Raw genomic sequence first — 24,845 nt, 5'->3', positions numbered from 1 at the left:
AAGACAGAGAAATACACAGCAGATGAAGGAGCAAGGTAAAAACGCACCAGGCCAAACAAGTGAAGAGGAAATAGGCAGTCTACCTGAAAAAGAATTCAGAGTAATAAGTAAAGATGATCCAAAATCTTGGAAATAGAATGGAGAAAATACAAGAAACGTTTAACAAGGGCCTAGAAGAGGTAAAGAGCAAACAAACAATGATGAACAACACAGTAAATGAGATATAAAATTCTCTAGAAGGAATCAATAGCAGAATAACTGAGGCAGAAGAACGGATAAGTGACCTGGAAGATAAAATAGTGGAAATAACTACCACAGGGCAGAATAAAGAAAAAAGAATGAAAAGAATTGAGGGCAGTCTCAGAGACCTCTGGGACAACATTAAACGCACCAACATTTGAATTATAGGGGTCCCAGAAGAAGAAGAGGAAAAAAAAAGGGACTGAGAAAATATTTGAGGAAGTTGTAGTTGAAAACTTCCCTAATACGGGAAAGGATATAGTCAATCAAGTCCAGGAAGCACAGAGTGTCCCATACAGGATAAATCCAAGGAGAAACTCACCAAGACACATATTAATCAAACTATCAAAAATTAAATACAGAGAAAAAATATTGAAAGCAGCAAGGGAAAAGCAACAAGTAACATACAAGGGAATCCCCATAAGGTTAACAGCTGATCTTTCAGCAGAAACTCTGCAAGCCAGAAGGGACTGGCAGGACATATTTAAAGTGATTAAAGAGAAAAACCTACAACCAACATTACTCTACACAGCAAGGATCTCATTGAGATTCGACGGAGAAATTAAAACCTTTACAGACAAGCAAAAGCTAAGAGAATTCAGCACCACCAAACCAGCTTTACAACAAATGCTAAAGGAACTTCTCTAGGCAAGAAACACAAGAGAAGGAAGACACCATCAATAACAAACCCAAAACAATTAAGAAAATGGTAATAGGAACACACATATCGATAACTGCCTTAAATGTAAATGGATTAAATGCTCCAACCAAAAGACATAGACTGGCTGAATGGATACAAAAACAAGACCTGTATATATGCTGTCTACGAGAGACCCACTTCAGACCTAGGGACACATACAGACTGAAAGTGAGGGGATGGAAAAAGATAACTCCATGCAAACTGAAATCAATAGAAAGCTGGAGTAGCAATTCTCGTATCAGACAAAATAGACTTTGTGGTCTATTTACAATATTGTGTTGGTTTCAAAATAGTTACAATATTGTGTTAGTTTCAAAATAGACTTTGCTGAGCCCCAGCAATCAGAGAAGAAAAAGAAAGGAATCCAAATCGGAAAAGAAGAAGTAAAACTGTCACTGTTTGCATTTGACATGATACTACACATAGAGAATCCCAAAGATGCTACCAGAAAACTACTAGAGCTAATCAATGGATTGGGTGAAGTAGCAGGGTATAAAATTAATGCACAGAAATCTCTTGCATTCCTGTACACTAATGATGAAAAATCTGAAGGAGAAATTAAGGAAACACTCCCATTTACCATTGCAACAAAAAGAATAAAATACCTAGGAATAAACCTACCTAAGGAGACAAAAGACCTGTATGCAGAAAACTATAAGACACTGGTGAAAGAAATTAAAGATGATACAGACAGATGGAGAGATGTACCATGTTCTTGGATTGGAAGAATCAACATTGTGAAAATGACTGTAGTACCCAAAGCAATCTACAGATTCAATGCAATCCCTATCAAACTACCAATGGCATTTTTCACAGAACTAGAATAAAAAATTTCACAATTTGTATGGAAACACAAAAGACCCCGAATAGCCATAGCAATCTTGAGAAAGAAAAACGGAGCTGGAGGAATCAGTCTCCCTGCCTTCAAACTATACTACAAAGCTACAGTAATCAAGACAGTATGGTACTGACACAAAACAGAAATTAGATCAATGGAACAGGATAGAAAGCCCAGAGATAAACCCACACACATATGGTCACCTTATCTTTGATAAAGGAGGCAAGAATATACAATGGAGAAAAGACAGCCTCTTCAATAAGTGGTGCTGGGAAAACTGGACAGCTACATGTAAAAGAATGAAATTAGAACACTCCCTAACACCATACACAAAAATAAACTCAAATGGATTAAAGACCTAAATGTAAGGCTAGACACTATAAAACTCTTAGAGGAAAACATAGGCAGAACACTCTGTGACATACATCACAGCAAGATCCTTTTTGACCCACCTCCTAGAGAAATGGAAATAAAAACAAAAATAAACAAGTGGGACCTAATGAAATCTAAAAGCTTTTGCACAGCAAAGGAAACCATAAATGAGACAAAAAGACAACCCTCAGAATGGGAGAAAGTATTTTCAAACAAAGCAACTGACAAAGGATTAATCTCCAAAATATACAGGCAAGTCATGCAGCTTAATATCAAAAAAACAAAGAATCCAAAAATGGGCAGAAGACCTAAATAAGACATTTCTCCAAAGAAGATATACAGATTGCCAACAAACACATGAAAGGATGGTCAACATTACTAATCATTAGAGAAATGCAAATCAAAACTACAATGAGGTATCACCTCACACCAGTCAGAATGGCCATCATCAAAAAATCTACAAACAATAAATGCTGGAGAGGGTGTGGAGAAAAGGGAACCCTCTTGCACTGCTGGTGGGAATGTAAATTGATACACCCACTATGGAGAACAGTATGGAGGTTCCTTAAAAACCTAAAAATAGAACTACCGTATGACCCAGCAATCCCACTACTGGGCATATACCCTGAGAAAACCGTAATTCAAAAAGAGTCATGTACCACAATGTTCATTGCAGCTCTATTTACAATAGCCAAGACATGGAAGCAACCTAAATGTCCATCGACAGATGAATGGATAAAGAAGATGTGGCACGAATATACAATGGAATATTACTCAGCCATAAAATGAAATGGAGTTACTTGTAGTGAGGTGGATGGACCTAGAGTCTGTCATACAGAGTGAAGTAAGTCAGAAAGAGAAAAACAAATACCATATGCTAACACATATATATGGAATCTAAAAAAAAAAAAAAAAGTGGTTCTGATGAACCTAGGGGCAGGACAGGAATAAAGACACAGAGGTAGAGAATGGACTTGAGGACATGGGGAAGGGAAAGGGTAAGCTGGGATTAAGTGAGAGAGTGGCATGGACATATATACACTACCAAATGTAAAATAGATAGATAGCTAGTGGGAAGCAGCCACATAGCACAGGGAGATCAGCTCGGTGCTTTGTGTCCACCTAGAGGGGTGGGATAGGGAGGGTGGGAGGGAGACGCAAGAGGGAGGAGTTATGGGGATGTATGTATATGTATAACTGATTCACTTTGTTATACAACAGAAACTAACACAATATTGTAAAGCAGTTATACTCCAATAAAGATGTTAAAAAAAGATATTATACATTAAAAAAATGTTGAAAAAAGAAAGTAATAGGTGTTAGCAAGGGTGTGGAGAAATTGGAACTCTGGTACACTGTTGGTAGGAATGTAAAATGGTACAGCCACTCTGGAAAACAGTTTGGCGGTTCCTCAAAAAATTAAAAATAGTGGGAATTCCCTGGTGGTCCAGTGGTTAGGACTCCGTGCTTCCACTGCAGGGGGCCCGGATTCTATCCCTGGTTGAGGAGCTAAGATCCTGCACGCCGTGCAGCACGGCCAAGAGCATAAAAATAAATTTAAAAATTAAAAGTAGAATTGCCATGTTAAGCAGCAAGTCCAGCTTGAGGTACATACTCAAAAGAATTGAAAGTGGGTCTTAAAGAGGTATTTATACACCTGTGTTCATGGCAGCATTACTCACAATAGCTAAAACGTGGAAGCAACCAGTGTCCATCAGTGGATGAATGGATAAGCAAAATGTGGTCTATACAAACCGTGGAATATCATTCAGCCTTAAAAAGGAAGGAATTTCTGCAACATACTACAACATGGGTGAACCCTGACTATGCTAAGTGGAATAAGCCAGTCATAAAAAGGCAGCTTAAACGTGGGTACTAATGAATGCACATGGTTAGACTTAAAAAACATTATTGAGGGTTTTTAAAAAATAAGCATGGTCTAAAATGATCTTTTCATTGTTCATCTTAAATATTTAATCTTGCTGGTCCATGTTCTGTAATTTTCTATACATTTGAAATGTTTTATAGTTAACTTTTAAAAGAGAAATAGGTAGTTATGCCCTCTGGCTATAGATTGTTCCGTGGTGCCATTGCTGTGGAAGGCAGGTAGATCAGGTCTGTAGTCTTACAAAGGTAAGTCATTTTGGTGGGGAAGAGGTGCTCATGCTGGGAATTGCAAATGTGCCTCTAGGAGACTAAACAGCTGCCAGAGCATTGTTGGGTCCATGCTCTTGATTCAGAGACAAAACATCCTAAAAATGGGGGCATGTTACTACCTGCTCTGTGTTCCTGCCTGTGAACCATGATGCCTCTGACATTTCATCCTCTATCACGGGCAGTCAGAAAACTGGGAGTGCCTTGGCATTGTCTCAGGTTTGAAAGAATTTTGCTTTCCAGCTTTAGACTGTGATGTTGTCCGGCTCTCTCAGAATTCAGTTCTTGTGGTTGATTGCTATTAGGTGTTGTATACTGTACAAATAAACTTAATAGCATCAAGTCTATCCCCTCCTCCAGGGAAACGTTTAAATTCCCCTGCCAAGAGTAGTGTTGACAGAGAGGTATCTATGTGGAAATGTAGTATCACTGAATTACAAGATGGAAACCCACTCTTTCCTTCTCCAGCAGACTAAGAAAAGTTCACATAGCATTCCTATTTTTTTCAGAACTCACAATACTTTATATGCACCAGAAATGCTAGCCAAAATGGCAGAACCTTTTACGAGGGTTCTAGATATGCTTGAAGTGGAAAAATCTGCTATTTTAGGTAAGAAATGTAACCTTTTTTTTTTCTTGAAGTTTTCTATACCTTTGTATGCCTTTATATTTCTATACCTTACCTCTAATGCAGCTTCAGTGTGCCTTGTGTCACCTTCTCCTCACCTGGCACGACCTTGACCACCTGTTTGTTCAGAAATGCATGTATGGAGTTCCTACAGGCTCTCTAGGAACAAGTTTGTTTACTTCATTATCTTATCATGCAGAGAAGGTCTTCAGAAGCACACACACCCCATGTTAACCCACTCCTTCACTTCAGCTGCCAGCTGGTAGTATGTGTTAGAGCCTTTAGATTATAAATAAACCATGCTTTTTGACCCGAAGGATATTAGCGTACTTTCCTGCCTTTTGTGTATGGGGGGGAAAGTATTCAAACAATTAAGCTTAAATAGGTTTAATCAGTAAAATATTATGTATGTTATCACTTTTTTAAGGAATAGTTTCTGAGCCAAGTTTCCCAGTTTTTACCTTGATCAGAATGTTGCTTTAACTCATTTCTCCCATTAGCAAATAACTTCACGATCATAACTGTGATACGTGCTGTGAAGGCAAGTGACTGTGGGAATGTTTATTGGGAGACCTGACCCAGTCTTGGAGTGGAGTCACAAGACTGCCTCCCAGTGGAGACTTGAAGGATGAACAGGGACCGGCCAGGCTGGGGGCAAAAGGAGATGCTGAGCATTCTAGGCAGACAGAATGGCAGGTGCAAGATTCCGAGGCATGCAGCAAAGAGCTTGATATGTCCAGGGAATAGGAAGGTGACTTGTGTGGCTGGAACACAGAGGGCAAGGCAGTTGGTTAGAAGTTAGAGCTAGAGGACTTCCCTGGTGGTGCAGCGGTTAAGAATCCGCCTGCCAATGCAGGGGACACAGGTTCGAGCCCTGGTCTGGGAAGATCCCACATGCCGCAGAGCAACGAAGCCCATGCACCACAACTACTGAGCCTGCACAGCACAACTACTGAGGCTGCGTGCCACAACAACTGAAGCCTGCACACCTAGAGCCTGTGCTCTACAACAAGAGAAGCCACAGCAACAAGAAGCCCGCGCACCACAAAGAGCAGCACCCGCTCACTGCAACTAGAGAAAGCCCGCGCGCAGCAACGAAGACCCAGCGCAGCCAAAAATAAAAAATAAATAAGTAAATAAATTTATTAAAAAAAAAAAAAAAAAGAAGAAGAAGTTAGAGCTAGAGACACCAGAGATGTCTAAACCTTGTGCCTATCTCTGGAGCTTCAGGCTGGCTTACCATCACAACCCTGACAGTGTGGTTTTGCCCCGGCTATCACCTCTGCCTGGGCCTGGCCATGGTTAAGCAATCTAGTGAGCATGCCTCAGCTATGACTTAATGAAAAGAAGACTGTTAGCTTGTCTTTCCAGGGCCCGTGGCCATCTCTCTTGGCCTAAATGGTCCTGGGCCATTTCCTTTGGCACCACTACACTTAAGCTCCCTTTTGGAGACACCAGTAAAAATGAAACGTCCAAAAAATGTCTTGTTATTAATATAAAAATTAGGTGTTGCTTCACCACCTGTTACCCTCCTGCCCCCCTTCAGTTATTCGTATTAAGCCAGGAACTGCTGCTATAGAAATGTATGACCAACCAAAATATACTAGAATGGACAAACAGTTCCTTCTGGCAGCTTCCGACCAGGAGCAAGATTGGAAACAAAATTGCCTCTGATTAGAAGTATAGATCTTTTAAGGCAATTGTTATACTGAGATAAGTGGGTTTCATTTTTATCTGCTATACACCTTGGGCTTTTGCATAAAATTTTGCTTGAAAAAGAGGTTCTGTGACTTTCAAAGGAAGGGGGGGACATTCCCAGTACTTTATGGAGAGATCATTTTGGGCTGTCATTGTGTGTTTTGGTACAAGTTCCATCTGGAGAAACCCAGGCAAAAGTTAGAGTACTCAAACCTGGACACTTAAATAGCTTTCACCTTTCCCTGCAAGTACAGTGTGGCAGTCACTTTAGGGAAGCTGTTAGCACTTCCAGCTGGTAGAAGACTTGGTCAGCTGCTTTGCATTTATAGCACCCCGCCCCCCCCCCGCCCCCCAAACCACCTCTGCCTACGGGAGGGTGTTGGCAGGTTGAGACCCTCAGCAGGGGAGCAGCAGGTTCCTGATCCATCTTTGTCTGTAGGATTACCTCAGCCTCTCTTGGAACTGAATGACTCTCCTGTCTACAAAACGGTCTTAGAAAGAATGCAGCGTTTCTTCTGCACCCTCTATGAAAACTGGTAAGGAACCAATGCTGCCTTTTCATATTCTCCTCCTAGACATGCATTGTATAGGATGGCCTTGGATTAGACATCTGATCTAGAATTCTAGTGTACAGGTAATGTGAGGAAAGAATTTGACAGGAAACTAATGATTCTAGTGTCAAATCAAAATGAACAGGCTGGTTTCCTGCAATTTTTATTTTAATTGTCACATGTGCCTTTAAGTCCTAGCCATGACTTGATATTTTAACGCCCAACTTGTCTGTTTCCAGTGCATAAAGTGATGAGACCAAAGTAGAAGTTACAGTGATGGGGATGCATTTTCTCAGACCCCTCACTCTCATAGCCCACTATTCATGGGCACTGGGAGATAGCTGGCCATATTTTGTCTTGGGGTCCTGGTTGTGGCGTGGGGGGTGTAACTGGCCCTTCTGTACACCATCTTCCCCAGGGCGCTGATCTCGCTAACACAGTGCTCTAGTCAGCCAACTAACAAAAGATTCTCCATCGTAAATCCATATTACTTACAAAGTAATGAAAGGCTACTGTTGATCTTGGGTACCGACATCTGTCTTTTAAAAGATGCTGAATCTGGTTTCAAGATGTTTCCTTAAACGTTGGGGCGGGGTGGGGGGGTGGCTGTTATTTTCCCTTCTGAAAGAAGATTAAGTCCACATCTTCAAAGTATACTGATTAAGCTAAAGTCCTCTTAAAAAGAAAGTACAATTAATTACTTTTCTAGCTGAGAAGTCTTCTTGTAGACTAGAAATTCCCAAGGCAGTCAGGGCTGGCGATAACAGATAATGGATTTGATGTTGTTCATGATTTTCCCTTGCAGTTTCCATATCCTAGGGAAGGCAGGCCCTTCCATGCAGCAGGACTTCTACACCGTGGAGCACCTGGCCACCCAGCTCCTCAGCTCTGCCTTCGTCAACTTGAACAATATTCCTGACTACCGACTCAGACCCATGCTTCATATCCTTTCAAAACTCCCTAGATGGGCTTCCCTGGTGGCGCAGTGGTTGAGAGTCCGCCTGCCGATGCAGGGGACACGGGTTCGTGCCCCGGTCCAGGAAGATCCCACATGCCGCGGGGTGGCTGGGCCCATGAGCCATGGCCACTGAGCCTGCGCACCTGGAGTCTATGCTCCGCAACAGGAGAGGCCAAAACAGTGAGAGGCCCGCATACCGTAAAAAAAAAAAAAAAAAAAAAAACTCCCTAGATAACCCAAAGGGCCAGAAGATTGAAGACAGGAATAGTTCAGAAGCACCAGAGGAGGCAGAGCTGAGCTATATGAAATAGATGGAAACATTTCTGACAGTATATAGTAGCCACATTAGAAGGACAAGAAGATTGAAGTAAATAAAAGGAAAAACCTGAAAGCAGTCCAGGGGGTGTTGAAAGCTCTTTCTCCTTAGGGGAAATTCTTACCATCCCATTTCTTGGAAAGATGAGAAATGAAGCTTTTATCCCTTTTCTGTACTTTGTCAGGTGCTTCTCTTGGAAGAAGCACTCTCATGCTGCATGTTCATTCAGACTCTTTGTTTTTGTTTGGGGGAGTATGGTTCTTCCCTGCGAGTTATATTGTAAGGAGAGTTTATCACAGTTCCAGCCTGGCAGGGGAGTGGTGCCTTAGAACGACGGGTGTGCGCTCGTGTGCTAAAGCTTCTTAACCTGCCGCGGCATGGGTCTTTGTGAAGCCTCTGGTGCTCTTCTGTCCCCCGGAGCACTACGAAGCCCTGGTGTCTCCCATCCTTGGACCTCTTTTCACCTACCTTCACATGGTAAGAGATTGGCCAGGAAGGGGTGGCAAAGAGGCCTCTTAGAGTGGGTGGCCTCTCGTGAGTCTCACAAGTCAAGAGCTCCTGAAAGCATCGTCTCCTGGCCCTGCCAGGCTGGCTGCACAGCCGCTCCACCCTTGCTGCCCAGGGTAGAGCAGCCCCTCTGAAGAACTAAACTGGTTCCATTGCCTGCAAAGCACCTGCAGACTCAGATTCTACTCCTGTCCTCCTGTTAACTGAGGAGAGGTGATCAGGGGAGTGCTCTTCCTGGGTCTGTTTCCCTGACTCTGGAATTAAGCAGGGAGACCAGCTGGGCAGAGAATAGGTGTGTCCAGAGAGACTCAGGAGTTCTGAAATGTCATTGATCCTTTCCAAGCAAAGAAGTGTTTGATATGCTGCCCTTGTCGTGGGTGTGGGAGAGGTTACAGAAACTGTATCTGGTTTTTTAACCTTGTGGGGTCTCCCAAGGCCCTGTCATTGTTACCTGGACTCATCTTCAGCTAATTCTAACCATGAAGTGGCCCTTAGATATTATCTTTTCTCCCTAGTGTAGCACTGATTTCTTTTTTTGTTTTCCCAGAGGCTTTCCCAAAAATGGCAAGTCATCAACCAGAGGAGCCTGCTGTGGTAAGGGACCTTCTCTTCTCCGTGACGGATGAGCTGGCAGCCAGGCTTGGGGTGGGAGAAGGTAGACATGGAGGAAGGACTCTGCCATCCCAGGGCTAGAACAGCAGTGGGTTATAGTCATCCTCAGCCCAGATGGTAGATCGCTTTTCTGTGACCATTAGGCAGACTCAGCTCAAGCCTTCATAGGGGGTACCTTCAGCTGCCTTAGGTGAATGCTGAGACATTCTTAGGATTTTGATCCATTCCCCTCAAGCCAACTGGGTACAGTCACAAGTAATAATGCCCCTCAGTGGATCACTGCTGCCCATTCCTAACTTTTGAGTGGAATGTAGACCAGAGGAAGTCAGGAGAAGGAAGTGGGCACAGAAGGTCTAGCTAGGGTCACTGCTGCTTTTGCATTCCCATGGAACTTGGCCCCTGGTTCTCTGCAGTGGAGAAGATGAGACAACAGATGAAAACCCAGAGTCTCAAGAGATGCTGGAGGAACAACTGGTGAGGATGTTAACCCGAGAAGTCATGGACCTGATCAGTAAGTGGCGTGGGAACCAGGGGTAGAAGACAAGCCTTTTTCTGGAAAAAAAGCTGGTCACTCACCTAACATGTTTGCAGCAACACTGACAGATTGATAAGAAATAATTAACTGAATAGAAACTGTGTAATTCTTAAGTCAATTTAAGGACGCTTTATGAATTGTGAACCGCATTGTAGTTGTTCATACTAAGGGCAGATTATGAGGAAATGGTTTAAAATAGCAGGAGGAAGTTGGATTAATGGTAGGAATAACTTCTAGCTTTGTCAAAATAGGGAAATTTTTTAATTCTTAGACATGAAGGTGGTTATATTTCATTTTTATTTTTTGGTCAGTTCATTTGTTTGAGATCCAAAGTAGACCAAGTATACATATCAGGCATCCTCTCCTGGTCATTTACTCTCAGATAATTCTGTAATTTCCCGCCAGTTGACTGAACTTGAAGAGGGACCAGAACACAGTCTGGTCAAATGCCTCTATTTCTGTTGGTGAAGCTGACCTTGTGCCTGGATGGTATCCCACCTTCCCCCACTCCTCACCTGCCCAGAGACAGTTTGGGATCCACTGGCCTGAGACGGCTGTCGTCCGGTGGTGATAAGCCTGGTAACCCTGCTTTCTTGCTTTAGCTGTGTGCTGTGTTTCGAAGAAAGGTGCTGACCATGGTACTGCTCCCCCTGCGGATGGAGACGGTAAGTGAGCCTGTTGCGGCCCTTGGAGGTCAGCCATTAAGCTCCTAAATATTGTTACTTCTGTAACCAGGTCAGTTCCCATAGAAACTGTGTCCCTAGCAGTCTGGTGTGGAGGAGACTTTGTACGCCTAGCTTTCGTCCATGCTGGCCCCCTTGCTGTATTCCCCAGCAGTCCCTCCTCAGAGCCTCTGCGCTTGGTGATTCCTCTACCTAGAATGATTGTTCTCCCCGCTATATACCTGGCCCATCCCCTTGCTTTTTATTCAGGTCTCTGCTCAGATGTCACTTCTGAGAGGTCTTCCATGACCAGCTTATCAAAAATAGCAACACCGGCCTCTGGGTTCTTCCTCTGCTCTGTCTTCCAGCACTGATCACTACCTGACGTGTTTTATTTGTGTTATTAATTACTTCTCTCCCTCACTAGAATTTAACTCCTAGCAGGGAAGGGACTTTGTCGTATTCCTCTTATATCCCCAGTAACTGCTGTCGTGGGTCCTCAAATATTTGTTTAACGACAAAAGATCCTCAGCATTTGCAGCTTTTTAGGTAACTGTCCAGAAAAATTCCTTGTTTTGCAAACGTATGGCTAGATGCATCTCTAGATCTGCCATGGGCAGAGGCTTCTACACCCTCTTATGAGGCTGGGGGGCTGTCCTAGTACCTTTAACTACCAGTCAGCCCAGGATACTCACCTCTCCTTTACTCTGTGGGCTTCTGTCAGAAAGGACGGTCTCTGTTCTGAAAGGATGGAGCTTAACATTTTGGTCTCTACTTACAGATGAAGAGATGATGGCCACAGAGGTAACCCCCTCGGCCATGGCAGAGCTTACAGACCTGGGAAAATGTCTAATGAAGCATGAGGTGGGTGGAGGGGCAGGCGAGATTTTTTTCCTTGCCCAGCCAGGGAGCTCGCTTCCACTTTTCTCATTTTCTGATGCCATCAGGAGGGTTTTTTGGTAATACGCCTTTATATGATTTAAAGAAAACAGTGGGAAAGGCACAAGGCCACTGTGTTCCCATGCTGGCATGGGCAAAGGCTCAGAAAAACACCCAGGCACATTGCCACCAGTCCCTGGTGTTCAGCCTCCCCCAGGCCTGAGCTCTCTTTCCTGCACGTAGGTTTTCTCTTCTGTATTGGTTAGTTTTTCTTTTTTGGATGGCCTGATAGACATAGAGGAAACAAACTCCCATCTCTTCAGTAGCTGCGTTTATCATTTTCCTGCTTACCTATTAAAACTCTAGCTCCTGATGCATCAGAATTCAGAGAACATTGTACTTGTTTTCCCATTGTAATTCTCCATCCTTTTCTGTTAGGATGTTTGTACAGCGCTGTTAATTACAGCCTTCAATTCCCTGGCCTGGAAGGATACTCTGTCGTGCCAGAGGACGACCACACAGCTCTGCTGGCCTCTCCTCAAACAAGTATGGTTACTCACCCTTTCTCCTCTCCCCTCATGAAACGTTTGGGTCATGAGGGATTGACTGAATCAGTTGGAAGAACTAGGGTGCTGAGGCCTTCAGAGTCCCGCTTTGGCCCTGAGCACAGCTGTCTCCCCAGGTGCTGTCAGGGACACTGCTCGCAGACGCTGTTACATGGCTGTTCACCAGTGTGCTGAAGGGCTTACAGACGCATGGGCAGCACGATGGCTGCATGGCTTCCCTGGTCCACCTGGCCTTCCAGATATATGAGGCGCTGGTGAGTGGAGAAAGCCTGGGGGCAGGATGGCTGCGGCTTCATCCCTCACAGCCTGCCTGCTCCTGGTCACTTGGGCCTTAATCCTAAACGTAGGCAGCTGCCAAGTTGCTAGTGCTGCCCCTGAGTGGGTGTGGCAAGGGATAGGGAAGGTGACGGGGCCCAAAACTGTGCCATTGAGTGGGTTTACCCCTACTTCTCAGCGTCCCAGGTACCTGGAGATAAGAGCTGTGATGGAGCAGATCCCTGAAATTCAGAAGGACTCACTGGACCAGTTTGATTGCAAGCTTTTGAACCCCTCTCTGCAGAAAGTGGCTGACAAGCGCCGGAAGGACCAATTCAAACGCCTCATTGCTGGGTGCATTGGGGTAGGTCTCACCCTTCACACCCTTTCCTTAGTGCTCCCAACCACCTTTGCAGTCTTCTTGGGCCATGTGTACAGGCAAACCAGAAACCAGCTGTAGCCACGACCATTATGGTGAGATGATCTTTAAAACAACCCACCACTCGAGACCCAGCATTAGTTCTTTCTCGTTTGTCTTCCACAGAAACCCTTGGGCGAGCAGTTCCGAAAAGAAGTTCACATTAAGAATCTCCCCTCACTTTTCAAAAAGACAAAGCCAATGCTGGAAGCGGAGGTGCTGGACAATGAGGAGGGAAGCCTGGCCGCCATCTTTGAACCCTGAGTCAAGCTTTTGGGCATTCTTCCTCGACCTTTATTGTCATCTCTTCTTCCCCTTTGTAGCTATTCTCTAGGCCCCTCTCCACTGCCACCTCACTTTACACCGTCGTCAGCCTGGAGAGAGATCCAGGTCTGGAGCTGGAGAGAGTGGGCCCTGTACAGGGCCGGAAGCCACGCTAAAGCATGAAGAATGGGAGTTAGGGCTTCACCGTTCTGTCTAGGTTACCCAGGCATCTCCCATCCTGCTTGGAGCTTTGCCTTTTCCAAGAGAGAAAAGCTAGAGCAGAGCGGCCCTTCTCCCCAGGCCCTCCCGCCCCCAGGCAGCCATACACCTGTGCAGAGTGGTAACTAGGGGCGCTATACCCAATGCTGCCACAAGCCAGGCTTGCGGCGGGGGCTCAGCCCTGAACTACTTGTGCCAGAGTTTCTCCTGGATCGTTGAAAGTCCCACTGAGCCCCCTTGCTGCTGGGCTGACAGGGACCTTCCCCATCCCCCAGGGGCATATCTGGGTCAGGTGCTGAGTGCTGAACTGAATTTGGCCAGTTCCTGCTTTGTTTTGAGCAAGAATCTGGTCACCTGATGGGATCCACGGTACAGGCCACTGCTAAGCTCTGGGCACAGTATCAAATGTTAGTACCTTCAGGGACCAGGGCTGGGCCAGGGTCTGTAGCGCTCTGTAACATCCCTTAGAGCTCACACATTTTGTCCCTCCATGAATGACCCCTCAGTGTGGTTTCCCCAGTCCCCAGGGTCCACTCAGGCACAAGAGCCACAGTACCCTATCTAGTGTCACATGATGTCATTGGCATTTAAGGATAACCCAGACCAACTAGGCTACATCTGTGACAAGCAGCTGGCAAAGCCACTGGTCTCTCCTAGGACTAGCTCAGTCCAGGTGCCTTCAAAAATCTCGTGGTCTTTCAGGTCCCTGGGCACTTCCCTCATGGGCCATTTCCAAAAGAAAAAAATATGCCTTCCCATCACAACCTGTGAGTCTCCAGTCTGTTCTGAACATCACTGGACGGCCCTATAAGCACAGGGGACGTGGATGCACGACTAGTTAATCTATACAGAAGGACACACATTTAGAGTGTGTGTCCATGTGTTCCCCACAGAGGCCTGGCATTGATCCAGTCCCCTGACCAGGGTTTTGGCGATGCTGAAGCTGCAGCTTTTAGCTGGTGTGGCCCCCCCAGGTAGGGTAAGGTCAGGAAGAGGCAAAGCTGGGGAAACGGACTTGGGAGTCCCACATTGCGCTTTCTATGGCACAGACTTGGTCCATCCCCTCTTCCTGGGTGGTGCTTTGGGCTTCTTGTCCACTGTGAAGGCCATCTCAGCATGTTTCCCTCCAAACTTGTTAGCTGCCTACTCTTCTCTGCGGTGGGGCTGTGGAGGGTATAGTTGTATTTATTGTGTTGTAATATTTTTAACATCCTGTGACTTCATGTTAGAAGTTTTCTATTGTTTATAGAACCTTTTTGTAGAAACATTAACTCTAAAGCACATCTGCATGTCAGTAAAAATCTCAATTTCATATAGAAAGGGCCCCATCTCCCTTTTTCAAACTAGTAACGTACTCCAGGGTCACTGTTCCTCGTGAGCATCTTGCTTGCTAAGGGGGCTGGACAGGAAGAACTGTGACTGACAGCCCTGCTCTGTCAAACCCTCTGAAATAGCATGCCAGCCAGAAGCAGCTTTCTATTCCTGACACATAGACCAGGCGGCCCTTCCGTTCTCTCAGTGTCGTCATTGGTGGCCACTGGACCTAACCCAGAGGGGCTGCCCAAGGGGACTGTTAGTCTTCCTTGTGTGGCTCTTGATGTGACTTGACTGCCATGGACCACCCTTTTTTCTCTCAGGAACTTCCTCTGGTATCTAGGAAATGGGTTAAGCAGCACACGGTGTTTTCCTGTGGTCTGGCTGTGCCCCCAGAAACCATCACACTTGGCATTTCTCAAGGGGCTTCAGAGGGACTTGGCCCTGACTTGCAGTGATGTCTGAGCCCAATGCTCTTAACTGCTAAATAACGCCAGATCTCTTCTGAGGTGCCCCATATTTTTGGACGAAAACTGAAAAAGTGGTCTCCAACGAAAGGATTTTTGTCTGGATGTGAATTTATTTACATTAAGACCTTACAAAGGCATAAAAGTCACATTTTGTGGCACATTTAACGAAGTGTATTGACTGAAAATAAAGCTGGAATTGTCCCCAGAAAACTCAGGACCCCTAGTCTCTGGGCTCTCTACAGCAGTCCTGTGAGGGCAGGTCAGAACCTAAAATCTTCAGCTTGCCTCAGGAGCATCCAGTCCCAGCCATGCCAGGTCCAGCGCAGCCTCAATCCATCTGAACCGCATCCAGTTCATCCAAGAACCGCCGGCACTTCCCCATCAGTACCTTGATGGCTTCACTCACCAGCACGTCTGGTGGCAACACCCCTGTTGACTCCACAGAGACTGGGGACCAAAGGGACACTTTAGCCCAGGCAGGGCTTACAAAAGCTCCTTATATGTATTGCTAGATTCCACATCTGAACTCTGCAAGGAAGCTGCAGCACCAAAGAACTCCACCCCCACCCCACCCTCCAACTTGAAACTCACAGATGTAATGGTTCCGAACACGAGCAAGCCGTACAACCTTCTTTAGCTTCTCATTCCGGAAGACTTCCCTGCTGAAGGTATCTAGCCGGGGATTGGCAACTCTGGCCACCTTTTTACCTAATGAAAACAAACCATATTATAAATACATGAGCCCAGAGCTTTTATTTCTCTGCTACCTTCAAAGAAAGTATACTTCAGGGCCTGGCATCCCAAATCCCATACCTTGGATTTCTTGCACCTCAATAACACCAGGTGAGAAGCACCGGCTCAGCTCCTCAGCCGCATCCCCTTCCACGGGCTCAAGCAGGGTGATGTCCGGCAGGAGCCGGTAACTGGCTGTTGCCACAGGTGAAAACTTGGCATGATCTTTGCCTGGAGGGAAGAGGGAACTCAGAGCCTGGGAGGAGACCCTTCCTCACATTCCCTAAGCTCCGGACATCAAAGGCCATTGGCGCTCTGCCTGTCGGGGACATCTCAGCCGAGTCCCTTAGTCATACCTCACCCCAGGGTAATCAAAGGGTCTCACCAATGCCCTTGACGCAGTGCATGAGCAGGTCAATCTCCTGGCCAGGCCGCAGCTGAGCGATGAGGATATCATCGTGTACCGGTCGGATGGTGCCCTCCGGGAAGAGGTCAGCCTGGTTCCCCAGGGGGACCCATGTCATGTGCCTGGTATACACTGCGGGAGGAAGCACATCAGACCAAAGTCCCTAAAACTGGCACCCACCAACAGGGGGCCCTCTTCCTCACCCCACCGGTACCTACCTTTGTGGTTGACATAGAGCTCATTGGGGTCAGAGGAATCTTTAGCGGCGTGGGGGTTCCGAGTGCACCTGACCTGCAGCCGAAACTGCAGGGTATCTATCTCTGTGCCTTCTTCATCTCCTACACAAAGGGAGGAGGTGGGGACTGTTAAAGAGCTAGTGGACGTCGGTGCCAGGCACTACGCTGAATGCCTTGCATGTTTCTCTCATCCTCTTGGCAACCCTGGTAAGGCAAGGGCAGGTGTCCTCACAGACAACAGCACTGATGTACCGAAAGATTGGTACCGGGCCCAAGGTCATACAGTAGCCAATCAAGGGTTCGAACACAGGCAGTCTGATTCCAGAATCAACTTCAGAGGAGAGCTGCCCACCTTCCCCCAAAATTTCATTTTCTCAAACCCTCACCTTGGTTCCGATATTCAAAAAGGCGGGGATCAGCATGAATGGGGATGAGCCCCAAGCGGTGAGCGAGTATCTCATCCTGGACAATGGAAGTGTTGTTGTACACCAGGACCTTCTCCACAGCCATGGTTGGCACCTGCCCAAGAAAAGAAAGCCACTCATCTACAAAGACCCCGTAGATTCCCCATCTACTCCCTGCCTCCTGACATAGGGAGATGGAGGCTTCCTCCTAGAAGAACGCTTGATGAAAAGTTTACAAAGAATGAGCAGGAGGAACGCTCAGCAAAACTGCAGGAAAAATACCACTTGAGACAATTCTACAAATGAGGATTCCCCACACAACTCCACCTTTGCCATCGTGCCCACCTATACCTCAGCTAATAGAATGCGTCGAAAAGCATTGGCAATGGCTGCGTCGATTCCCACCATGTCAAACTCCAATGAGTTTTCATCCATGTGCACCACATCCACGCGGAAATCCTAAAGGAACAGGAAAAACACAAAATGAAGCCTGCTCTCTACACAGTCAATACCTCCCCCCAGATATTCCCCTCAAGAACCTCCCTTTGCCCAGATGTCCCTCTCGCTTCCAATCATTTATTAGTCTCTAGAAAAGTCTTCATTTTTATCTTCCATTCATTTAAAATCCTCTGCAATATGGCTTCCAGCCAGGCCATCCACAGAGGCTATTTTACTAAGAATAGACTCACATATTGCTCAGTCCAGTTGATACTACTCAATCCTTATCTCACTAGACACCTCCCTTGGACCTGGCATTGAGAGAATCCCATTTCCAAACTACTGCCTTGATTTCTGAGCACCAGTCTTCCTTGTCTGATCAGTCCTTCTACTAAATTCACAGTCTTCCACCTACCATATACATGTTACCATTTCCCAAGTGTTTGTGTCTCTCCAGGGTGACCTCAACCCCACTCACGGTTTTAGCAACTATCTGTACGGACAACTCCCCAAATTGTATCTCACTTCTGATCTCATATATATCTCCTGCTAGCCTGCTAGACTTCTCCATCTACAGGAAACTGAATGCGTCAACACTCCCTTTCCCCAGACCCATTTCTCATCAGTAAATGACACCACCATCCATCAAAGTAGTTCCCCAACAAGCGAATTTTACACTCCCCCCTCACAGCCCATATCCAAGCAACCACCAAATTTACCTTCTGTCTCCCGTGCTCTGTTTCCATGATCACAATCTTAGTTTCTGCCTTCAGCCTCAGCTCCCCTATGCAATTCTGTCACAAATCTGCACACACCACATGACAATCCTCAAATTCATTCTCTCCCAACCATTAAGCTTGCAGATATGATAATATCTGCTTAAGAGCTCTTCAAAAGCTCCCTATCACCTACAGTGCCTAAAATGCACTTCAGTCTTGCCTAACACTCATGCTGACCCACTTCATATTCTAGCAACAATGAACTGCTTGGACACTCCTCACCCTTCGCTGTTCTCAGCTTCTGCTCATCGTTCAGGGCTGAACTGAGATGTCATCTCCTTCAGGAAATCTTCCATACTTCTGCCCCCCCTTCTCATTCTGGATTAAGTGCCTGTGCAGGATACACCCGCCCCAACCCCATCACCTTTTTTGCTTTCAACCGCCTTTACCGCATTACACTGGACTCATTTGTCTACGCATGCTCTTCTCCAACAAGACTGAACATCTTATTTGCAAAGCAGGGCAGAAGTTGTGTATACCGAGCACCTAGCATGTTGCTCGATATACGGAGCAAACCCCAAGTGAGGCAGGAAAGACAGGGCCCAACCCAAGGACAGCCTCCTCATACACAGACATTAGGCAAAAGGCAAAGCCACCTCTCCTTGTGTTGCACTTAATGAGATTATGAAGCATAGAGGAATGGCATCAGCAACAAGAACATACATTAAACCTTGATTAAACTTTGTGACACCTGAACAGGGAACCCTGCCCAGAAAACCCACAGAGCTCAGCCCAGCATGAGCAATAAAAATGCACAGGCTGCAGCTGCCTGCTATACAGCCTTCCACACCTGGCGCTTGACTGCTAAGGGAAAAATGGCTCTTAGAGCACATGTGCAGTGGCTTCAGGAGACAGACTCACAAGAGAAGCGGATGTAACCAGGCGCAATTAAGATCCCACCAATGAATATTCTGCCCCTAATCAAAGAAACCTGCATCCATTCAAGGAATTGACATAAAAGGTGGGGGGGGGTGGTCAGAAAACTCCTCAGATGCCCTCCTCACTGGCGAGGACGCCCGAGTTCTTTTCCAAGTGCGTTTGCTTCTGCCCCTTAATACACTGCTTCTTTGTTTCTCTCTACACCTCAGTCTGTGTGACTTTTTTTGCGTTCCCTGTCCAAATTCTTTTGGACAGGTAGAACAAGAACCTGGACCTTTAATTTAGCCTGTCTGGCATCAGTCTTTGGCAAGCAAGCCCGGAGATTTATTGGAAGTTAATTACCCTTCATCTTGGTCTCTGGTAAGTCTTAGCCTCCCACCTCCCTCGCACTTGAGTGGTGCTGCCTGACTTCCTATCATTACTTTTCTCTTTTGCCCTTTGTCGCGCCTCCGCGGCCCATCTCACTCATATTTTCGTGTCTTGCTCTCCCGGAAGTGCGGGGAAGAGGAATTTGTCAGGTGCTTTCCAAGCTTGCTGCTAGGTCTTGCACTTCTCATTGTTGCAAGGCATGTCAGGCCAGCCTCTGCTCACAGGCAGTCAGGGACCTGAACCACAGGAGCTTTGCCCTCTGGGTTTATCTTATCCACCATTTGATTAACTATTGTCAGGTTCAAATTAGCAAAAATATAAAATACAGCCTTACTTGGACAGACTGTAAGTTGAAGAAAGCTGAGGTTTTCTTAGATTTTTTTTTAACATAATTACACATACTGCCTCCCTTAGTGGCTGGTACCCATTTTCAGATACTTACCACCCTTTCAGAGAATGAAAACTAGAACCTAAATAGGTCCTGGAACTATAAGGATGTCCATTTTAGGGGAATGCACCCCAGGAACACAAGAATTAATCACTGGCTATAGAATCTACAGAGAAGCCTTGAAGTCTTCAGGAAGGTCGCTCACCCTGGGTATCGCAGACACCAGGGGAGGACACGGGCCTCAGGACGGGCTGGCAGGGTTGCCATATGATGGGGTCGCTACCCTCACACAGGCTACAGTCAGCAGGAGTGAGAAAAACAGGGACACCCATAGCCAGACCTGACCGACAATGCTCCTCCTTTTGGCAGGAGCTTGGTTCCCCTGAAGGATCACAGGTAATCTTTACTCCCAGGGACATACCCTTTGGGAGTATTCAGAGACACCAAGGACATTTTCTCTTTTGGGCTTTTGTGCACCCCATGCTGCCTGGGAACCCTGACCATTGAGGGCTATATTTCAGAACTAGTTAAACTCTAAAGGCACGTAAAACCAGTGAACTCATTAAGAGCAGTACTTACTTAATTTGGGACAAGTCCAGGCAGTTGAATTCCTTCTCTGACCAAATGAGCCTCATCTAGGATTAAACTTGTGAAAGTTTTTAGAGAATGCACTAACACAGACTCCTCCACCCCAAGAACTAGTCCCTACTGGGACAACATTTTTATCAGCTAGTCTGTCCCTGATATTAGGTGAAAGCTCCAAAAGTTACAGTTGGGTCCTCAGGCTCTGATGCCTTAGCTGCTAGATATGGCCTATGGGGTATTTAATAACCGTGACCAGGCAGAGGAAGCCCTGAGGGACTGGCACGAAGGGGAACAAACTAAGAAACAGGCTCAACTGACAGCTCTTGCTGTCAGCAGTGCCTTGCAACCTCAGGGACAAAGAGAAGACACGACACCAGAACAACAGAGACTCCACAAGGGGTCTGCTTCAAATGTGGTAAGCCAGGCCACTGCACCCGTTCCTGCTGAGGGCAAAAGGCGAAACTGCTTGCCCCATGTCCAAACTGTGGAAAGTCAGGCCATCAGACGTGAGAATGTCCCATGTCCGATTTGGACAAAGGGGTTTCGAAACTCCAAATGGTAGCTGCAGATAGCTGACAGGGCCGGGGGTCCTTGGCTCGCATGGAAAAATTCACCATCTCAACAGAAGAGCCCCAGGTGATCCTTAACAAGGCAGGTAAGAGGGTCTAATTTTTTAATCAATAGAGGAGCCACTTGCTCTGTCTTTAAACAATTATGCTGGACTCTCATATGTTAAAAGCTGCCTGGTATTGATAAAAATCAAGTATTGATAAAAATCCCCACAGCTGGTATTTCATTAAGCCACTCAATTGCCAATCTGAACAATATTTGGTCTCACATGCCTTCTCGGTAGTCCCTGAATGCCCCCATCCTTTAACGGGACAATACGTTATAAAAGCTTGGGAGACACTTCAGCGACTAGGAACAGGCCCCAACTTTTAAATTGCTCTGGCTGAAACCTAACATTTGGGTGAAACCTAACACCCATAAATTTTCAAGCCTGAGACAGAGACATCCCAGGAAGGGCCCCCCAGGCCAAGCTGATTATTACCAGGTGCAGGTTACTAGTCTTTTGTCAGTCACACACAATACTCCTATTCTGCCTGTTATCAAACCCAACAGGACCAAATAAGTATTTTGGGGACACCAAGAATGGATGACCAACCATTAGCTAAGCGGGGAACCTGTCTAGAGTTAAACCTATCCCTCCTCCCAAGTCTTCACAGGACATCGAGGACCACAGACAACCAGAAGAGTCCAGACAGGCGAGTGAGCCCCCTTCCAAACCTAAAGTTCTTATTAAAGAAGGACAAAAAAACTTCATAAATCCAAGGCTAAGTACCTCTGGCAGCTATTTTCCTTCTGCCCCGTTACACCAGTCCGCCCACGAACTAATTACTATGCTTTGGTGAACCTGGATGCCTGTTATCCTCCTCGTGTTCCTTCTCGCCGCTCTGGAAATCCTTTCTGAGTGCTGTCTTGATTCAGCACCTTTACCGGAGAGGGCTCTGCTCTGCCCATGCTGGGTTTAAAAAGGACTGTTTGTTTTTAGCTCACCACTGCCGCTGCCACCACAAAATCGTTATTCATCCTAACCTTTCTCTCCCTCCTTGGGGTGTCTGCATTAGGGGAATAGGAACTTAATGCAACTGTAAATCTTTCAAAAATTACTCATGGCTTAATTCCTTGGGTCTCACTTTTAGGAAAGATCTGCTTACTCTGGCAATATCCAAAGCTTCCAAGGCAGGCTTTCTCTCCGCCTCTCTCTCTCTCTCTCTCTGAGGAGTCCTCTTCCATTAATGTCTTTAAATATAGAAGTTTTATTTAAAATCTTAGATTCCCGGGCTAGGTGGCAATTCCACCACTATGAAGGATTCTTAGATTCATAAGAAAAGTGGATACATCTGGGCACCACAGGCAGACACATTACTGGTCATGCCCTATATCAAAAAGAAGGATAGAAAAAGAAAAGGCAATCCCCCTACCTGGCCAACGGGGACGAATGGGCAGGGTCCCAGACCCTCTCACCTTGGAGACATCCAAGGACTAGTAAGGTCACTGAGGGGGACGCCTCCAAGGCCTAGGAAGTAGGTAACTGGTAGAAGGCGACGCCCTTGCTGTTACCAAAGCCGAGAGCAAAACTCACAGGATGTCCTGATTTTTGTGCTGTTTTCTTTTCTGTCCACTTTAGGTATAAACACCATAGGAGGTGCCCCTTCAATACCCGAGCAGTCCCTCTTAGGACGCATCCTGAAAAACTGGAAGGAATTCAACGTTGATGAGCTAAAACACAAGAAACTCGTCTTTTTCTGCAACACGTTTTGGCCTCAATACAAGTAAGGGTCAGGGAAACCTGGCTCCAAAATGGCTCTTCAAATTATGACACTATTTCACAACTGGATTTATTTTGCAGGAAACTAGAGAAATAGACTGAGGATCCTTACATGCAGGCTTTTATGATGCTATACCAAAATGCTTCATTGAAGGAATCATGTCAGATTTGTTTCACTGAACCAAAGAAAAGAGACCAAAATACCCCAGATATTTTAGATGACAACCCCAACTCCTCCTTCCCTTCCCTGGGATTGGCTAAGGCCTCTCCTTATCTAGATAATGCCCTGATAGTGGGACAATGCATGCTAGGCCAACTAAGTAATCACAGGGACCTCAGTATAACCATTTATAATCCCATTCCTGAAATAAGAGGGCAACTGGACTCATCCTGGCAAAAAAAGGAGTTGCTATTGGTTTGGCAGCTCCACGGGGCAGGGGGGAGGGGGCTTTGCCTACCACGAGGCAACACTTTATAACCTGTCAGATACTCTGTCTACCCTGGCCAGGACCAGAGGGGACTCACTCTCTAGACTCTCAACATCTCTTAATTCCCTAGCTAATGTGGTCATGGATAATAGACTGGTCTTGGATTATCTCCTAGCTGAGCAGGTAAGGATATGTGCAGTTATCAACAAAACATGTTACACCTACATCAACACCCCTGGCCAGGTGTTACAGTTTTGGAAAGGATAACCCCAGTGCCCACTCCACATGGACTGCAGTCAAAAGGATAATAACCAAAGGCACCCTTGGACCTCTGGTTGCATTAATACTTTTGCTGATTTCTGGCCCCTGCCTTTTTACTTGCTTGTTAAATTTGTTTCCTCCAGGTTGCAACAATTTGACATAAACATGATGGTCATACAGGGACTCCAGCCACTGCCTACTGCTGAGGCCTCTATGGAAATCTTGGGACTCCTTGACCAGAAAGGAGGAAAGTTTCATTCCCAGGGTCAGACAAGGGAAGACTGCCCCTGCCAGCTTGAAGAAGTTACAGAAGAATGAGACTTTTGGCCCTGAATAACCCCGAAAGATTTTGGAAAGGAACTCTTTCAGGGTGGAATTGAGGCAGGAAAGACAGGGCTGGACCCAAGGACAGCCTCCTCAAACACAGACTTTAGGCAACAGGCAAAGCCACCTCTCCTTGTTTTGCACTTAATGAGACTGTGAAGCATGGAGGAATGGCCATCAGCAACAAGAACATAAATTAAACCTTGATTAAACTTCGTGATACCTAAACAGAGAACCCTAACCAGAAAACCCACAGAGCTAGAGCTTGGCGGAGCATGAGCAATAAAGATGCACAGGCTGCGGGTGGCTGCTATACAACCTTCCACACCTGGCGCTAAGGAAAAATTTAAGGGAAAACAGCTTTCAGAAGTGCGGTGGCTTTAAAAGACCAATGGGCAAGAGAAGCTGACGTAACCAGGTGCAATCAAGATCCCACCCCAGGGGTGGTGGTCACAAAACTCCTCGGGTGCGCCCCTCACTCGCGAGGACGCCCTCATTCTTCTCTGAGTACGTACTTTCCCTTCTGCCCCTTAATAAATTGCTTCTTTGTTTCTCTCTACGCCTTAGTCTCTGTGTGTGACCTTTCTTGCGTTCACTGTCCAGATTCTTTTGGACAGGTAGAACAAGAACCTGGACCTTTAATTTAGTCTGAACAGCATCACAAGGACAGCTTCTGAGGCACAGGCTACTCAGACTACAAGGTCCGATCCCCGTACTCTCTCCGGGCACCTCCAGCTCCACCCACCTTTTCGAAGCGGTCCTGGTCCCAGGCATCATCGTAGCCCGAATAGTTACCCGGAAAGTCGGTGGTATGAACCTAGAGCAAAGAGAGACGAGCCTGTCCGCGAAGGGGCAGCGAGGCCAAGCCTGTCCCCACTCTGACCCCAACTCATCCCTGTTCCGCTCCCATTTCTCCTCCCGAGCTCAAGGCCACAAGGCTTACATTGCGAACCCCGAACTCCCCTAAAACCACGCGCCTCCGCATTTCCTCCACTGCCTGGGCCGCCGCCATCTTCAACTCCTCCACGTGACTAGGGCACCTAACTGGTGCGTGCGTCCTAGCGGCCCTCCTCCGCCTCCGTGGCAACGCATCACCTCCTGGAATCTTAGATATCGCGAGACTCTGCC

At 46.3% G+C, this 24,845-nt stretch overlaps 2 protein-coding genes and 1 long non-coding RNA gene across 3 annotated transcripts in view; 2 read left to right on the top strand and 1 right to left on the bottom strand.

The window, feature by feature from the left end:
- The window catches only part of XPO5 (exportin 5), a 44,662-nt gene extending 29,970 nt beyond the window's left edge, over positions 1–14,692 (top strand). The window contains exons 21-32 of the mRNA XM_027126832.1: positions 4,814–4,914; positions 7,070–7,166; positions 7,987–8,123; positions 8,835–8,932; positions 9,510–9,556; positions 9,988–10,085; positions 10,712–10,774; positions 11,553–11,635; positions 12,089–12,196; positions 12,333–12,470; positions 12,671–12,835; positions 13,016–14,692. Of these exons, the coding sequence (XP_026982633.1) occupies positions 4,814–4,914; positions 7,070–7,166; positions 7,987–8,123; positions 8,835–8,932; positions 9,510–9,556; positions 9,988–10,085; positions 10,712–10,774; positions 11,553–11,635; positions 12,089–12,196; positions 12,333–12,470; positions 12,671–12,835; positions 13,016–13,153 (1,273 nt within the window). The 3' untranslated portion in view covers positions 13,154–14,692. The remainder of the gene's footprint in view (positions 1–4,813; positions 4,915–7,069; positions 7,167–7,986; positions 8,124–8,834; positions 8,933–9,509; positions 9,557–9,987; positions 10,086–10,711; positions 10,775–11,552; positions 11,636–12,088; positions 12,197–12,332; positions 12,471–12,670; positions 12,836–13,015) is intronic.
- A 554-nt stretch (positions 14,693–15,246) lies between these two features.
- On the bottom strand, positions 15,247–24,810 carry POLR1C (RNA polymerase I and III subunit C). The gene is made up of 9 exons (XM_027127368.1): positions 24,661–24,810; positions 24,463–24,534; positions 17,286–17,393; positions 16,917–17,049; positions 16,513–16,632; positions 16,274–16,426; positions 15,970–16,119; positions 15,748–15,864; positions 15,247–15,603 (listed from the first exon to the last, which is right to left on the bottom strand). The coding sequence occupies exons 1-9, from the start codon at positions 24,727–24,729 to the stop codon at positions 15,485–15,487; spliced, it is 1,041 nt and encodes a 346-aa protein (XP_026983169.1). The 5' UTR covers positions 24,730–24,810; the 3' UTR covers positions 15,247–15,484.
- Positions 22,232–24,272, top strand: LOC113631153 (uncharacterized). The gene is made up of 2 exons (XR_003437203.1): positions 22,232–23,315; positions 23,537–24,272. It is a non-coding gene; the product is annotated as an uncharacterized LOC113631153 (long non-coding RNA).
- Positions 24,811–24,845: the final 35 nt, after the last annotated feature.

This window comes from Aethalodelphis obliquidens, unplaced genomic scaffold (assembly GCF_003676395.1).
Source record: "Aethalodelphis obliquidens isolate GAN/ISIS:26980383/991018 unplaced genomic scaffold, ASM367639v1 scaffold31, whole genome shotgun sequence".
Classification (NCBI taxonomy): domain Eukaryota; kingdom Metazoa; phylum Chordata; class Mammalia; order Artiodactyla; family Delphinidae; genus Aethalodelphis; species Aethalodelphis obliquidens.
Note: the sequence above shows the minus strand (reverse complement) of the source record. Positions and strands in the feature narration are given on the sequence as shown.